Source organism: Oryzias latipes, chromosome 20 (assembly GCF_002234675.1).
Source record: "Oryzias latipes chromosome 20, ASM223467v1".
Taxonomy (NCBI): domain Eukaryota; kingdom Metazoa; phylum Chordata; class Actinopteri; order Beloniformes; family Adrianichthyidae; genus Oryzias; species Oryzias latipes.
The window spans coordinates 21,060,994-21,078,597 of record NC_019878.2 but is presented as its reverse complement, the minus strand read 5'-3'; the positions used below and the strand labels follow the sequence as shown (position 1 = coordinate 21,078,597).

Sequence of the window (17,604 nt, the reverse complement as noted above, 5' to 3'; positions counted from 1 at the left end):
CCAACAATTAAAAAAACCAAATGTCTTTGGAAAGTTTCTTTGGGGAGAAAGGAGCCATGGAGGAAGAATCTTTGAATTAAAAGAAAAAGAAATCTGCTATTAACAAACAAAAACTAGGAGGTTTTCCTCAAAATAGGGATTTATTGCGATAGTTGTTCCAATGTACCAAGCTGCTGTGCATGATTGACTCTCTAATGTTACACCAACACTGATTTGAAAGTTGTGGACAGAGTGGATTTACATTTATATTGTATTTATAAAATAGTAGTTTTATGACAGTATTATATTATTTTGCTTTATTTATCTGTCATGGCTAAAGTTAGCATCCGATTGTTAGCCTCTTTGATGTTTCAAGGAAGATCTACATCCCATTTTAATTGGTCCTATATAAAGTCCAGGTTTAATCCGGCTGCAAAAATATTTGACAGAAAATGAAGAGTCAAAAGAATTAGGTTGATTTGAAGAAAAGTTCATTTAAAAGCTCAACTTTTATTATAACTACAGGCTTACAGAGCGGTTTAGGACCTTGATATTTTTTACCCCATACAAATTTGGCCATTTTTCACCCACAGACGGCCGGTTTTCACCCCTAAAAGTGACTAAGACTTGAGGCATTTAATCCTAGTTCTATCTAGTTCAAAGGACGGTTCTTCAGTACCTTGGGATTTTCTTGGATGTGTATCGGCTGCATTTGGGACAAAAATGAACTCCTACGAAAGTAAAAAGACTCTCTTCTTTCTCTTTCGGCTTTTCCCATCAGGGGTCGCCACAGCGAATCATCCTTTTCCACCTCACTCTATCATGAACATCTTCTACCCTAACATTAGCCAACTTCATGTCCTCTGTCAAGACATCCATGTATCTCCTCTTTGGCCGTCCTCTTGCCCTCCTGCCAGGCAGCTCCATCTCCAACATCCTTCTACCAATATATCCACTATCCCTCCTCTGAACATGTCCAAACCATCTCAGTCTGGCTTCTCTGACTTTGTCGCTAACACAGGCAACATGAGCCGTCCCTCTGATGTACTCGTTCCTTATCCTGTCTAACCTGGTCACTCCTAAGGAGAACCTCAACATCTTCATCTCCGCTACCTCCATCTCAGCCTCTTGTCTCTGTCTCACTGCTACCGTCTCTAACCCATAGAGCAGAGCTGGTCTCACCACTGTCTTGTACACCTTTCCTTTGAGTCTTGCTGACACTCTTCTGTCACACAACACTCCTGACACTTTCCTCCACCCGCTCCAACCTGCCTGCACTCGCCTCTTCACCTCTTTTCCACACTCCCCATCACACTGAACTGTTGACCCCAAGTACTTAAACTCCTGCACCTTCTTCACCTCAGCCCCCTGTAACCTAACGCTTCTACCTTGATCCCTCTCGTTCAGACACATGTATTCTGTCTTACTACGACTGACCTTCATGCCTCTTCTTTCCAGAGCAAACCTCCACCTCTCTAGCTGTTCCTCCACCTGCTCTCTACTCTCACTGCAAATTACGATGTCATCCGCAAACATCATTGTCCAGGGAGATTCCTGTCTTACCTCGTCTGTCAGCCTGTCCATCAGCATAGCAAACAAAAAAGGACTCAAAGCTGATCCTTGGTGTAGTCCCACTTCCACCTTGAACTCCTCTGTCTGACCTACAGCACATCTCACCACCGTCATACTTCTCTCATACATGTCCTGAACTACTCTGACATACTTCTCTGCCACTCCAGACGACCTCATACAGTACCACAGCTCCTCCCTCGGCACCCTGTCATACGCCTTCTCTAAATCTACGAACACACAATGCAGCTCCTTCTGACCTTCTCTGTACTTTTCCATCAACATTCTCAAAGCAAAAATGGCATCAGTGGTGCTCTTACGGGGCATGAAACCATACTGCTGCTCACAAATCTCCACCTCTTCCCTAAGCCTGGCTTCCACTACTCTTTCCCACAGCTTCATTGTGTGGCTCATCAACTTTATTCCTCTATAGTTGCTGCAGTTCTGCGTGTCACCCTTGTTCTTAAAGATCGGAACCAGAACGCTTCTCCTCCATTCCTCAGGCATCTTCTCACTCTCTAGAATCCTATTGAAAAAACTCGTTAGAAATTCCACTGCTGTCTCTCCTAAGCACTTCCATACCTCCACAGGTACGTCATCAGGACCAACGGCCTTTCCGCTCTTCATCCTTTTCAGAGCCTTCCTAACCTCATCCTTTCCAATCTCTGCTACTTCCTGCTCCACAACAACCACATCTTCCTCCCTTCTTTCCCTGTCATTTTCCACGTTCATCAGCTCCTCAAAATACTCCTTCCATCTTTTCTGTACACTCTCCTGGGTTGTTAGCACCTTTCCATCTCTGTCCTTAATCACCCTTATCTGTTGCACGTCCTTCCCATCTCTGTCTCTCTGTCTGGCTAGCCTGTACAAGTCCTTCTCTCCTTCCTTTGTGTCTAACCTGTCATAAAGCTCATCGTAAGCTTTCTGTTTGGCCTTTGCCACCTCTCTCTTCACTCTACGCTGCGCTTCCTTGTACTCCTGTCTACCTTCCTCAGTCCTTTCTACATCCCACTTCCTTTTAGCCAACCTCTTCCTCTGGACGCATTCCTGTACTTCCTCATTCCACCACCAAGTCTCTTTACCGTCTTTCCTCTTTCCAGATGACACACCTAGCACCTTCCTACCTGTTTCCCTGATAATCTCTGCTGTAGTTTCCCAGTCATCTGGAAGCTCATCCTGACCACCCAGGACCTGTCTCAACTTCTGCCTAAATTCCTCACAAGTTTCTTCATTCTGTAGCTTCCACCACTTGGTCTTCTTTTCTGTTTTCCCTCTCTTCTTCTTCCTGACCTCCAGAGTCATCTTACACACCACCATGCGGTGCTGTCTGGCTACACTCTCTCCTACCACCACCTTGCAGTCATTAACCTCTCTCAAATGACCTCGTCTACATAGGATGTAGTCCACCTGAGTACTCCTACCTCCACTTCTGTATGTCACTCTATGTTCCTCTCTCTTCTGGAAGTAAGTGTTGACTACAGCCATTTCCATCCTCTTCGCAAAGTCCACCACCATCTGTCCCTCCAGATTCCTTTCCTTCACACCAAACCTGCCCATCACCTCCTCATCACCTCTGTTGCCCTCACCAACATGCCCATTAAAGTCTGCTCCAATAACAACTCTCTCTCCTCTGGGGATACCCTCTATGACCTCATCCAACTCACTCCAGAATCTCTCCTTCACTTCTAACTCACAGCCAACCTGTGGCGCATACCCACTGACTACATTCACCATCACCCCTTCAATTTCTAACTTTAGGCTCATCATCCTGTCTGAGACTCTTTTCACCTCTAGAACACTGTTTACAAACTCCCCCTTCAGAATCACACCTACCCCGTTTCTCTTCCTATCAACACCATGATAGAACAGTTTGTATCCTCCTCCAATACTACGTGCCTTGCTGCCCTTCCACCTTGTCTCCTGCACACACAGTACATCTACCTTCCTTCTCTCCATCATGTCTGCCAGCTCTCTGCCTTTCCCTGTCATTGTGCCAACGTTAAGAGTCCCTATTCTCAAACCTATGTTCCTGCCTTTTCCCTTCTCTCTCTGGCCACGGACCCTTCTGCCTCCTCTCTTTCTTCGACCAACAGTAGTCAAATTTCCACCGACACCCTGTAGGTTAACAGCATCGGTGGCGGTCGTTGTTAACCCGGGCCTCGACCGATCCGGTATGTCTAAAGTGGTGTGGATGATTCGCATGGTTATTTTGGCAATTTTTACGCCGGATGCCCTTCCTGACGCAACCCTCTCTATTTATCCGGGCTTGGGACCGGCACAGAGGCAACTGGCTTGCAACCCCTGTAGTTTCAAGAAAATGTTTCTTTTTTTGTCTTACAAGAAACATAATCATATTAAGAAAGTTTTTCAAACAAGGTTAGTTTAAGAAAACTTAACAATAAGCGTTCTTACCCTATTGGCCAATTCTGTCGCTTGTTTCAAAATATTTTTTTACTTATTTTTAAATCCTAAGAGGACGTTGTGATCTGGAAATGACTCAACCAAAAAGGAATTTCTTGTTGTATTTGCAGATCCTAAGTGGCTCTCCACCAACCTGGGCATCCTCACCTGCATCGAGTGCTCGGGCATCCACAGGGAGATGGGGGTGCACATTTCCCGAATCCAGTCCATGGAGCTCGACAAGTTAGGGACCTCAGAACTCTTGGTGAGTTGCACGACAGACCAAACCAACGAAAGGGCGGAACAGGAGAGTTATTTCCATCTCCTGTTTGTCCTCCAGCTGGCTAAGAACGTTGGGAACAGTAGCTTCAACGAGATCATGGAGGGAAACCTCCCCTCTCCTTCACCGAAGCCCACCCCCTCCAGTGACATGTTAGTACTCTGAGTTTCACCGTTACCGTCTGATGCCAACGAACGTTAGAAAAGAAAAACAAAACGCTTCTCTCCTGCAGGACGGTGAGGAAGGAGTTCATCACCACCAAGTACGTGGACCACAAGTATGCCAGGAAGACCTGCACGTCCGCGTCGGCCAAGATGATCGAGCTGTTTGAGGCGGTCCAGTCTCGAGACCTGCTGGCTCTGATTCAGGTCTATGCAGAGGGGGTGGAGCTTATGGAGCCCCTCCCGGAGACCGGACCGGTGAGTCAGAAAGCGCGTTTCACGCCAAGACTTGACCTTATCGCAGAAAGGGGCGGAGGGGATTTTCACTTGAGTCTATTGCTTCACATTTTAAAAATGCTGCTCTACAAATGAACTGATCTAAAACTGACAGCAATTTGATTGATTTGTTTATTTCAAGCAATTTCTGCAATAGAAACAAGAGAAAAAAACAAACAAGTATGTCAAATCTGTTTAATTTATTATTCATAAATTGGTTAGAAAATAAATAGAAGAAAAAAGATGCTATCTTCTTGACATTATAATGGCTCCTAATCAAGTTTGCACTTATGTTTAAAGCACACACACAACACTCAGTCCATCTATATAATGATTCATAAACAGATATTTGTCTCATAGGTTTATTTTTTATTTAACAAAAACCTAAGTCAGCTAAAATGATCGTAACAGTCTGGGTTGTTGACATATCTTAAATAGATAGATAGATAGATAGATGACTTTATTAATCCCACAATGGGGAAATTTCATTTATCTGTGGCAGCAACACGACATTCAGAAATAATTTATATAATATAACATCAATAAAGGACATCACAAATTACATTTATATTAGATAATTAAAAATATTACTAAAATTATTATGAAAAATTATTATCAAAAATGAGATTCTTATTAAATAAAGAAATAAATATTAAATAAATACAGCTGCAAAAGTGTAAAAAACATGCGGTCTGCAAAACATGTAAACTGTAAAAAAAACATTACAAATTTTTTCAAAATACAGAAATAACTAATGAAGTTCACAAAAACACACAACTGTTCAGGAACAAAAAACAATTTAAAATTGAAAAACAACAACTACAACAAAAATAAATGAATCAATGACTAAACAGAAAAACACCCCTGGGACCGTGGAGTGTCACTTTGACATGGTGTTGTACAGTCTGATGGCTGTGGGGAGGAATGACCTGCGGTAGCGCTCCTTCTTACACTGAGGGTGCAATAGTCTTGTGCTGAAGGAGCTGGTCAGCGCCTCTACAGTTTTGTGCAGGGGGTGGGAGGGGGTATCCATGATGGATGTCAGCTTAGCTAACATCCTCCTGTCCGCCACCTCCTCAATGGACTCAAGTGTGCAGCCCAGGACAGAGCCGGCCCTCCTAACCAGTTTGTTAAGCCTCTTCAAGTCTCTGCCTGCACTGCCCCCCGCCCAGCACACAATTCCATAAAGGACCACTGAGGCCACCACAGTGTCGTAAAAGGTCCTCAGCAGCTGTCTGCACACGCCAAAGGACCTCAGTCTCCTCAGCAGGTGAAGGCGACTCTGGCCCCTCCTGTACAGAGCATCCGTGTTGTTGGACCAGTCCAGTCTGTTGTTCAGGTGAACACCCAGATATTTAAATGTGTCCACGACCTCAATGTCTGAACCCTGGATGTTCACCGGTGACTGTGATGGTGAGGACCTCCTGAAGTCCAGGATCAGCTCCTTTGTCTTGCTGGTGTTAAGCAGCAGGTGGTTAACTTCACACCAGCTAACAAAGTCAGTGATGACCCCCCTGTACTCCTGCTCATCCCCCCCTGATACACAGCCCACAATGGCACTGTCATCTGATGTGAAATGCATAAATCTCTTTAAGGGTTTTTATTTGGGATGTCACGATTCGATCACGTAGTTTCTGACTTGATCGACATTGGATGTTGTCTTCTTATCAGCATATTTATTTTTATGTCATTATTTTGATCACACGTCAATCTTGTTATTTCAAATAAATGTCAGAAAGGGATCAGGACATTTTATGGCCGTAAAGTGCAGCAGTTTGAGCAGGAGGCTAAGAAAAGCAGCTCCGGAAAGTTAGCAAGATGTGCACAAAAAAAGATTTTTGCTTTTTCGCATTGATTTAAACAAAAGGCACCTCTACAGAAAAAAAGATCGCATTTTGGTTCCTTTTTTATCAAGAAGGATAAAATCTGTCGATCATATTTCCAAAATGTCTCAAAAACAACCAATACTATTAAATTGATAAGAGCTACATTCATGCGACAACAGGGATGATGGCAGATGGTTTATGCGTTTAATTTTTAATGAAGACATGAATCACAAAAATGTTCTGAGGATCCTAAAGCTTCAGTCACCAAACTTTCTCACATGACTAATTATCACCATAGTGTTCTGCAGCAAAAAGAAAATCACTTCTATTTTTCATCTATCATCATAAAGAATCAAAAAGACTTATAGTACAAACTTTCTCACATGACCATCACCTATTTACTGGTTTATAGTTTGCATTTTCTAGATAATTGTTGCACCGTTTTTACTAAAAGCTACTTCACACACTTTCTGTTTATGTATTAAATAACAAAAGAAGGTGTATAGAATAAAAATAAGGACCAACCTGGATCAGTTTATAACATTTTTAACATTTTTTTTCATCGGTTCAGATCAAAATCGAATCGGATCAAAGACAAAAAATTTTGATTGGGACATCCCAAGTTTTTATGTACATGTTATCTATGTCATGTGAAATTACATTTGCTTCAGTTCCTGAAGACCTAACACTTTAAAGGAAGTGTTAAAAGCAGGAAAAATACAATAAGAGACATTTATTTTATTTTTGTCAGTTAGGACTCATTATTACACAACGACAGAAGCTTTTCTAAAAGCACAGAGCTCAATCTATGCTTTGATTTTCCACTGACTGAGTGAGTTTTAAATAACACCAGCCTTGTTTGGAGCATTTCCTTCTTTTTCTTTTAAAGGATTCCCCCAAAGATTTCTGAAGAAACTGTCTTGAAATCACTCGGAGGAAGTGTGAAAATATGCCTGGAATCTGGTTTCCATGACAATTTGCCTCTTAAAGACCACATGCACATCCTGACACTCCATGTGCAACAAGCCTCTCCCACTCGACACATTTCCACCGGTTTCTGGACAGAAACGGGCGTAGCCGTTGGGTAAACTCTGAGTCATCCGAGAAAATTCACCCGCAGGTGGTGGCAGGCGGAAAACCTCGGCCACGGAGCGGAGCATCGTCGGCCCGCATTTACAGGGACGCCGACATCTGTGACGACTCAGTTCGTGTGTCTGCTCTTACTTTGGAGCGCTGCTCCCCCTCCGCCGCCCCTCTTTGTCTCTGCTCCTTTTGTGGCGCCGCTTTAGGCGTAAACGAAAGTTAAATATCAGGCAGTGGAGGGTGAAGACGCTGCGGCGTAAACAGCCTTAGTCTGAGATCAGACTTAGTCTGACGTAAATGGGTCAGGGTTTTGTAACTCCAACATGGAAGTCCTGGGATGAAAAAGGAAGCGCACGGCGCTGCGGCAGAATAAAAGGATAAACCGGGATATTGTTTGGTGACAGGGGGAGCTGCTGCTGCTGCTGCTGCTGTCTGACTCACCGATATCTGATCTTCTGCTGTCAGAGCATCCCAGCTGCAGCAAAGTGAAACTCAATACAACATTCACAGCATGACTAAGGGAAGCCTGTGGAGAATATTTACTGGAATGTTTAATAAATCTAATTATCCATTGATTTTGTTTTAAATATAAGCTTCAATCAATTCCATTTGGTTTTCATAAATTGGGATCCAGATTAAAATATTTGTAGACCATTAATCCATAAACGACCGGTTTTGTGCATCAGAAGTATGATTTTTAGGAGCCATTTTGTTGAATGTTCCCTGTTAAAATGCTGAAAGACCCACACACAAACACAAACACACACACACACATGCGCACACAACAGAAAACAGAATGGATGCTGCCCGCCGCCTCACCATCCCTGTGCTGTGTTTGGTGGCCCCCTGCAGGAAGCCGGGGAGACTGCGCTCCACTACTCCGTACGGACGGCGGATCACACCTCGCTGCACCTGGTGGACTTCCTGGTGCAGAACAGGTACCGGCGCTCCGCTGGGGCTTCAGAAGCCATCAGAATTGGTGTGTGGGGGGGGGGTATAAAGGCAAGATGGGGTCGGGCTTCGTGTGGAAAGCCGAGTTCACGTTCCCACAAGGCAAACAGAAATGGGTCAAGCATTTGCTTAGATTTATTCTTTTTTTTCCCCTATTGTTTACCCACCGCTGTTCCATCTGCCCCAGAAGAAGCAGGATCCTCATGAATGAAAGCACATTTTTCTGCTGTTTTTTGGAATATTATCAGACATGCAGCTTGTTTTTCACGTTCAATTTGCGTTTTCATGCTTCTGATCAATGAGAGAATTGTGTGACTGTGTTTCTACAGTGAGCGTTTGGCCTTATTTCTTATTTTTTTTGTCACTGCAGCGGTAACCTGGATAAACAGACGGAGTACGGGAACACCGCCCTGCATTACTGCTGCATGTATGAAAAGCCAGAGTGCCTCAAGTTACTGCTGAGGGGCAAGCCGGCCTCCGACATCAGTGAGTGACACGTCCTCCCCGTCCCAGCTGTCTGAGTGCCGCGTCACTCGCTAACTGTTGATTCCTCACCTTCCAGCCAATCAGAACGGGGAGACGGCTCTGGATGTTGCCAGGCGACTGAGGAACAGTCAGTGCGAGGAGGCAGTAAGTACAGGCGGCTTGGCCGCGGCCGCCAAAGGGAACATCAAAGCGACCCAAACAATCACAACACAAAATAATTGAGCGTTAATTCAGCTGTAGGTTATGGAGCTTAAATCTTATTGAAAGAGACATTTATTGAATGTCTTTTGACCACTAGATGGCAATGAAGGGTCTGCCTCAGGGGGACGAGGAGGGCAGAGTGGAAGTGATTACTCACATGTTTGGTATTAATGCAGACATGAACAAACAGGCAAACTAAAGGGAAATAAAAGCAGTAGCTGACATTTAGACAGTTATTGATAAACCGTGCTGTTTTCCGTGTTTGCACGTTTGGATTTAGACGCGGTAAACAGGCAGAGGTGCTGACGTGTTTGTTTCCATGTGACAGCTTATGCAGGCTGCAGAGGGGAAGTTCAACCCTCACATCCACGTGGAGTACGAGTGGAGCCTCAGGCTGGAGGAGATGGACGAGAGCGACGATGACCTTGACGATAAGGTGCGAACCTCACTCTGAGCTGTGGTTGGACTGTTGCTGTTGGGTACACAACCTGCAGTAGCTGTGCGTTGCATCAGTCTTACACTGTTAACACACAACAGTATAATGCAATCTGGGTTTTTAAGGTCTTTACCACTGCATGTGATGAAATGGATGTGGCTGCTTAAGAAAGCACTCAAAGCAGAGGAAGAACAAACCTTCCGACTTCAGAAAAGTAAAAGTATTTCCATACTTAGTTTAAGTAATACAGCACTTTGAAAGTATAAAGTAGCGGCACAGAGGCAGCTCTTTTGTCTATCTCATCAGCGGTTCTCTGAAAGCCCCGCCTCCTAGAGCGAAGGCGCTTATTCTAGTCCTGCAGGAATTAAGCTGGAGCGCTTTAGATGATAGATCTTTGAGGAAAGCGCCTTTATACGTCATCAGAAAGCAGTTATCAGTTTTACGAATGTCTCATCATCACTTCTTCTGTAAAAAAAAAAAAAGTCTTTCATTCATGTTTTGTTTATGTGTATTCATAAACAAAATCAGTATTTATGAGCTGTCATTCTAAAAATTGGAGCTCTTTGTGACAATTAATTGAAAGGAAAATTCCTATTTTTGTAAAAATGTAATCAAAAGCTGATAAAGTGAAGGACTTCGTCTTGCTGTTAATCATTAAATTTAATTCAAATAGACCAACTTAGTATAAAAAAAACAGATTTATTCTGATCAGATTTCTGAAAGAAGTTTAAGTCTGCTACAGTTTAAATTTAAATTAAATTTCTTTATATGTATGACCGATTCCACAGCTCATCTAGCAATTCAAAATGATATTTTCCTTCACCAAAGCATCAATTATGCTTTTATTTCAGATTCCTTTTAAATGTCCTAAAGGCTTAACCATCTCAACTGCAGATGAAGAATATTGAAGACATACTTTAACATGATTTTAGGTGCAGAGCGATAAACAAACATAGATAGAGAACTTAGATAGGCAGATGTTCGTGATGTGCTTTTAGTTATGTATAGATGCATCATTAAGATATATAGAACATATATATACAATGTTAAGTAGTTCCAGAGGGATTTGTTGAAAGGAAGAAAAAGCACATTTAATTTTGTTATTTGGGTTCATATCAAAGTAAACAACATGGCATTCTGCTCATTTTCATCTCCTAATCAACTTCAAACTAAACTGTTTGATACAATATTAAATCTTTGATACATGAATTTATTTCCAATTATGAAAAAAAATTATTTTAACTTTTTGGTTTTAAGATAGATGCTAAATTAAAGTACGTTTTTGCATCAATCTGCGTAAAGGGGTTCATGATAACTTTGTTTTTTAGAATATTATTAGTTAAAATCTCCTAAATATAATCTGAACTGATACAAATGATTTCCTTTTTTTTTTTTTTTTTAAGGCTTAACTTAAAAATGGAGTCTTGGAGTCTTGATGCCATTGTCTCTGTAAAGACCTGAGCGGTGGCATGTTAGCGGAAACTAGCAAAACAGAAGCCTAAACTTTTTTCTGTTGTGCACAGAATCTGTTGTCTTTCTGAAAAAACAAATGTAGCAAAAACTTCAATTCCCAGAGCCCCACCCCTTCCCATTTGATATAATAGAAAAGTCCCAAATGTCCTCTGTAGATACCAAAAGGAGTTTGTCCTCAATGAGGTAAAATTTGGTGAGGAGGCCGGTGTGATCCAGAAAAAACATCCTCTGGACTCGACACGTTGATAAAAGTGGACTTTTTTCATAGAGTTCTAGTTTTGAGTCAACTTATCACTCTCATGTCCCCTCCAGCCCAGTCCCATCAAGAAGGACCGCTCCCCGAGGCCTCAGAGCTTCTGCCACTCCTCCAGCCTCTCCCCCCACGACAAGCTCTCCCTGCCGGGCTTCATCAGCCAGAGGGACAAGCAGCAGCGCCTGTCCTACAGCGCCTTCACCAACCAGATGTACAGCGCCTCCACCGACCTCAGCTCCTCCCCCGTGGCGGACGGGCCGCCACTGCCTCCCAGGAACCAGGGCAAAGGTCAGACACGCTGTGCAGGAGCGGGCGGCTGCGGTTTAAGTAACTGTCTGGTGGATCCAAACGTGCTGATGACAGGGAGATGCAAAAGAGAAGCTCTTGTGTTAGGAGAACACCTGGAAACCAGTACGTCTGTTAGTAGCTGCGGTTACATGGACAAAAGTAATCGGAGTAAACGCCTGATGGGAATAAAAATGCGTCATCTAAACACGCCGTCTGGAATATTCTGCCCCGATCAGACTCATTCGGATCAGAATTTCCTTCCGATTGAGGAGGGGGGTTATGCCGATGGTTGATCCGATCGTGGTGCATGTAAACAGTTCATTCCGATTGTGGGTTACTATGGCGCTGGCTTTTAAGTCAGGCATAGACGGTGTGGCGCTCCAGAGGAGGCTAACAGGACCGGCCGGCCGCACAGAATTAAAATAATTATAGGAGAACAGCCACTTAATAATAATCATAACAATAATAAATCTTTTTTTAATTTTTTTTAAAGTTGTCCTGTCCCACAGCTGAGCAAACAGATGAGAGCTGAAAGCCTCTTGTGTTGGACACATTTTACTGTTAAAACAGAGGTTATGAGTCTTCTGACATACCAGAGGTATATTTGAATAAACTCCTTTTGTAATTTAAGCTAAACTTTATTCATATTAATTGTATTTTACGGACGTTTCCGGTATTTTAGAGAGTTCTGCGCATGTCACGATGATTTATGCCGACCGAAAGTGTGGCGTACGTAAACGTTTTATTGTAATCGGATGCCATTATTTTGCAGTTCAATTCTGATACTCTGCACATGTAACCGCAGCGCATGTTTGATTATTTCAGGAGAGATTTCTAATGACTTTACTCCGGCTTCCATTACCACTAGCAGCAGCGGCGGAATGCAGTCTAGCTTACATAGCAAACTAAAGAAAACACGGCTGCAGGGCGGAGGGGGCAGTTGTGATTCGGTCATACGCCTTTATTAGCGTGGACGCAGAGAACACAGTGAGGGCGCTGACTCTGCAGTTCAGGTTAAAGACAACACTCCTCCATCACCCGAGACGATCGCAGAAAACACAGTTCCCAGTTACCTTAGCAGTTTTCCGACCTATCACAAATAAAAAGCACTCGGGCAGATCCAGCACAGATTTGTCCGTGCCCGTGCTCTGACAGGTGTCCTCGTTTTCTGCATTTTCAGAAAGCTTTGAGGTTGTAAACAGACAGATTGAGTTCTGTTATAGATGCACAGAAATATGAACATTTATTTAAAGGAAACTATGCTGGGTGTAGTGGCAACGCTTTATAATAAGATCCCTTAATAATCTAGTTATACGACATAAACATTTATTAGTAATGTGTTTGTAGACCTTTATTGGAAATTGATTAAGACATTAATTATTATTTAGGTCTTATTATAGGTGGTAATAAGATGCTTATAAAGAGATTTATTAGCATTTTTAAAGTCTTTATGTGGAATTTATAATATGTTTTTAAACATTTATAAAACATTTATAGGACAGTATAAATGATTTTAATCCCTTATAGGTGTCACCATAATGCTTAAAAATAAGTTTATTACTTGTAAAGTCTTAATAAAACATTAACAACTGTTAGTAATGTGTTTATAAGCCTTCATTGGACATTTTTTAAGACATGTAATAACATTTGTAGATCTTCTACAAACATATTAGATGCTTATAGAACATTTATAGATGTTTTGTCCTACAGGTGGTAATAAGATGCTTATAAAGGCATTACTAATGCTTGTTCATGTCTTATAACCAGTAATCTGTTATCTGTTCGAATCGTGCTGCTCGGATGTGAATTTGTGACCTTCAGCGTAACAACCTGCAGTCTGGCCGGTCATTTACTTTCTCTCTGAAAGGAAGGCTGGCGATGGACAACCTTTGCAGCAGAGGGTTGCACGTGTAACCTTTGTTGATGAGAAAAGTTGTTGTTGTTGCTGTTTATTCTTGCTTCTATGTGTGTAAATCTAAAGCTTTGCAGGCCTGCCACTTCCAGTTGCAAAGCTGTACTGCAGTAAAAGAGTGGATAAAAACACGGATGACAGGCTAACTCTTCACGGCTCTGCATTGGCGCAGCTCAGTGCCGAGGAGCCGGCCCCCCCGGGGGCCAGCCTCACACCGTTTCCCCTTTTTTTTCTTTTTCTTTTTTGTCTTTTGCTTCACTTGTCACTGATAGAATCTCATCTTGTTATTTTTCCGGTGTGTGGGAGCAGCTCTTTCTGAGACTGACATGCTTGTAGATTGTCTCCCACACTCCTCATCTCGCTCTGTTTTCTTTCTCTTTTTTTGTTTCTCTATTCTTTCAGCTCCTCACTTGGCATTCCTTGGCTCTCATTCGCACTACGCCACACTGGCTGGCACTCGACCATACATCAGTGAATATCTTGTTTAAGTTCTCCCCTTTACCCCTCGGTTGTTTCCTTCTTTACAGCTCAGATGGACGGGGTGTTATTGAGACCTGAAGCTGTCTTTCTGAGATGATTTCAGTTTTTTAATGTATTTAGATTGACGACCCGCCATCTTTGAGCTGTAAACTCTTAGCCACAGCTGATACCTCTCTGGCTGAGCTCTCTGCTAGCTGCTTTCACCTTATCTTTCATAAATGACAAAAGTCGTCGGCAGACGTCCAGCGGACAAAGCCCTGCTCCTGCTGTCTGTCACTCCTCTTCCTCGGCACTCCCCCCTTTACCTGCTCTGGACGTGAAACTTTCTCCGTTTGTTTTGGACCTCACCGCCTCACCTGTCCTATGTGTCGCTCCTCCAGCTCCTCCCCCATCCGGCCCTCTCTCCACACTCACGACAGGAGGCAGCTCCACCCTGTCCAAGAAGAGACCTCCGCCCCCTCCTCCCGGACACAAACGCACCCTGTCTGACCCACCCGGCCCTCTCTGTCACAGTCCACACAGTAAAGGGGGCTTATCCGGGGGTGAGCCGCAAGCACACATGAGCAGCAGCCCCAGGAAGTAAAGTCTTCATAAAATTAGACCAAAAACTTGTTAGCATTTTCTAGGGCTGCACGATATGAGGAAAACGTGCGATATAGGTGGTCAATATTCCGATGACGATATAACTTGCGATAGATAAACAAATAGAAAAAAATCTAAATGCATCACTTCCATTTCACTGCAACAGTTTCTTTTTAATCAAAGTCAACATAACAAATTACACTCCAAATGACCCTCGTCTAGATTGGAGGCGGGCGTCTAACATCAAAGGGCTCCATCCGATTTATCAAATGCATAAAGGGATTTATGTGATACATTAAATACTTTAAGCTGCTATAAGATAGTTTTAGCACATTTAAGGTTTATATTTATCTTAATTTCGCAGACTTCTGCGATATTTGTATAGTACAGCTTGATATCGCGATAACGCTAAACTTAACGCTAAAATTTTCACTTCAATGTCCCTTTACAGGCTCCATAATGTAGTGTAGGAGCCATATTAAAGAATTTCGTCCTATGGGTGTCACTATGTCATCTTAATGCCAATTATATAGACAAGTTGATGCCAAAAAATCGATCAAAGTGAATTCTGTATCTTTGATGTAAATAAAATGAACAATTATCTGAAACTTAGACAATATAAGATTTAAGATTTGTTCATTCCAAAGTGGAAAACGACTCAATTTAGCTTCACAAGGAGATGAACTGTTCCTAGAAACATACATTTGCACATGTTTATGTTACTAATCAGGGATTTTAAGTCGCATAAAATCGACGTAAATCTGCCGCCACGCATTCCTTTAACACAAAAAGCCAACAGTCCTGAGCAGCAGCTCCCAGAGCTCAGCCAGAGGGCGACGCTCTCATCGTTCTGTTTATTTTGAATCATCACAGCATGTTGACTTACTTTCACATTTAATCATTTGCCAGCCCGCTGCCGTGGTTGGGTGCTGAGTAACGGGTTTGTGGTGGTTATTATTTTAGGGAGCGACTCCACGCCTCCGCCGGCCAGTAAGATGTCTCCCGTTTCCAACAAGTTTGAGGGCATTCCTCAGCAGCAAAGGTACGGGAACCTCCGACAACATCTGAATGTTCAACAAAGGCTCCCAATGATGTGTTTATTGATTTTTGAGCCTTAAATATAATTAAAAATGTATATTTTCGCAGCACTACTTCAAGCAACACAAAGTCCACACTTGGTCCAAGGGTTCTTCCCAAACTACCTCAGAAAGGTACCATCCTGGTCAGATGTTTGTGAGTGTTAATCTGTGGGATTAATCTCACTTCTGCCCGCTTTCCTCTTAAGTGGCGTTGCGTAAGATCGACACCATCCATCATCCGTCTGTGGACAAGCCCAGCCTCCCTCCAGAGGTCTTCCAGAAGTCCCCCCCAGCAGACCCGCAGAAGGCTCCGCTGGCAGAGAGGCCTCAGCTGGGCGACCTGCCCCCAAAACCGCAGGCGTCCGAACTGCCCCCCAAACCCGGAGAGCTTCCTCCAAAGCCGCAGCTCTCCGACCTGCCCCCGAAACCTCAGCTCGGAGACCTGCCGCCCAAGCCGCAGCTCAAAGACCTCCCGCCCAAGCCTCATCTCGCCGACATGCCCCCGAAGCCTGGACCGGCCGAACCCTCCCCCAGGCCACCTCCTGGAGAGCCCACCACACCCAGGCCTCAAACGCAGCCGCCCCCTCCGCCCCATCAGCAGCCTCAGGACTCGCCGTCACCTAATCAGCAGGCAAACGTAGTGATCCCACCTCAGCAGCCTGCAGAGGACTCCAACGGGACGTCGCCCAGCACCGCCGAGATGCCGGTTCCCCTCCCCAGGAAGATCAACACAGTAAGGCCTCTGAAAGCAGGAAACACCTCAAATTCAAATTCAAATTCCACACATCCTTCACACCTATGAGCCTGCGTTTCCAATAATACATTTGAAAATTAAAACAAGTTTTTATTATTTATTTTTTGATTTCAAAACATTGTGATCGCTACCATCAATCAGAACAGGTTCGCATTACCTGTGAATTCTCACAGACTGACTGTTCTGTGTATTTGTCCCTTTCATGAAAAGAACCACAATACTTGAATATATTTAAGGCAATATAAGGCCGCTCATCTTCACGACTGGAAAGGAGCATGCCAAACATTAAAGTTTAAATAAAAAATAAACGATCCCCACAGTGCACAGAGCCAAAAACACACTTTTTTTCCTTCAAAATAGTGGCTTTTCTGTTGGTTTTATCTCCATAGCAACCATTTTATATCTGGGTCGCCCGGGGGTAACGAACACGTCTATGTAAATTTTAGAAGAGTCTACAATAGTAATATTTTGGATTTCCTTAGCAACTGAGACTTTTTGTTTACCACGTCCACATTCCTAATATGTTCATGTCGTATATCATATCCTAGTTTTCCGCTTGAGCCAGGAATTCATGTATTAATTTTAACAATATTCTGGTAAAAAGAAACAAAAAAAGTGCGAGCAACAGGGAAACGCAACTTTTGTAAACTCGCCACTCTAACTTCATTCAAAAATTATAAACTTTAAGACCTACATTTTTTTTACTAAGTAGCTTCCCAATGATGCTCCAAGACTTATGGTTCAGTCACCTATCCCAAAATGCACGTTTTTGAGCAAACTCGGCTGGTGGCCGCGCGGCTGCATTTGTAATCGGAAGTCGCATTTTCACACGCCGCATGGTAACCAGGGAGGTTTTAAGAAAAAGTAAAACTTTTACGCCGGCCGGACAATTTTTCTCTAAAGTTGACATTGGCCAGTGGCCGTCTGGGCACATTTCAAGGTCGCACGATGGCAGTCCAGTGACAGCAGGACGGCCCGCTATTTACGTAGCCCCAGGCTACCGGGCGGCTGGTGGCACTTGATATGGAAGGCCGCCATCCGGAGACATCTACACGTCGTCCAATCAGAGCTGGCGATCTGGCTGCCACCCGATTTCATATTTGCATCATCCTCGCCTGACTGACTGCCACTGTCT

At 43.4% G+C, this 17,604-nt stretch overlaps 1 protein-coding gene across 5 annotated transcripts in view; it reads left to right on the top strand.

The window, feature by feature from the left end:
* The window catches only part of asap1 (ArfGAP with SH3 domain, ankyrin repeat and PH domain 1), a 74,425-nt gene that overhangs the window by 54,672 nt on the left and 2,149 nt on the right, over positions 1 to 17,604 (top strand). For 2 of the 5 annotated variants that reach the window (XM_023950200.1, XM_023950199.1), the window contains 12 exons: positions 4,080 to 4,213; positions 4,289 to 4,380; positions 4,461 to 4,647; positions 8,427 to 8,512; positions 8,896 to 9,011; positions 9,088 to 9,155; positions 9,541 to 9,648; positions 11,434 to 11,662; positions 14,435 to 14,596; positions 15,600 to 15,678; positions 15,783 to 15,847; positions 15,922 to 16,448. In XM_023950200.1, coding sequence (XP_023805968.1) covers positions 4,080 to 4,213; positions 4,289 to 4,380; positions 4,461 to 4,647; positions 8,427 to 8,512; positions 8,896 to 9,011; positions 9,088 to 9,155; positions 9,541 to 9,648; positions 11,434 to 11,662; positions 14,435 to 14,596; positions 15,600 to 15,678; positions 15,783 to 15,847; positions 15,922 to 16,448 — 1,853 coding nt within the window. Of the gene's footprint in view, positions 1 to 4,079; positions 4,214 to 4,288; positions 4,381 to 4,460; positions 4,648 to 8,426; positions 8,513 to 8,895; positions 9,012 to 9,087; positions 9,156 to 9,540; positions 9,649 to 11,433; positions 11,663 to 13,976; positions 14,046 to 14,434; positions 14,597 to 15,599; positions 15,679 to 15,782; positions 15,848 to 15,921; positions 16,449 to 17,604 lie in introns of all 5 variants that reach the window. The other 3 variants (XM_023950203.1, XM_023950202.1, XM_023950201.1) reach the window with 2 other exon arrangements.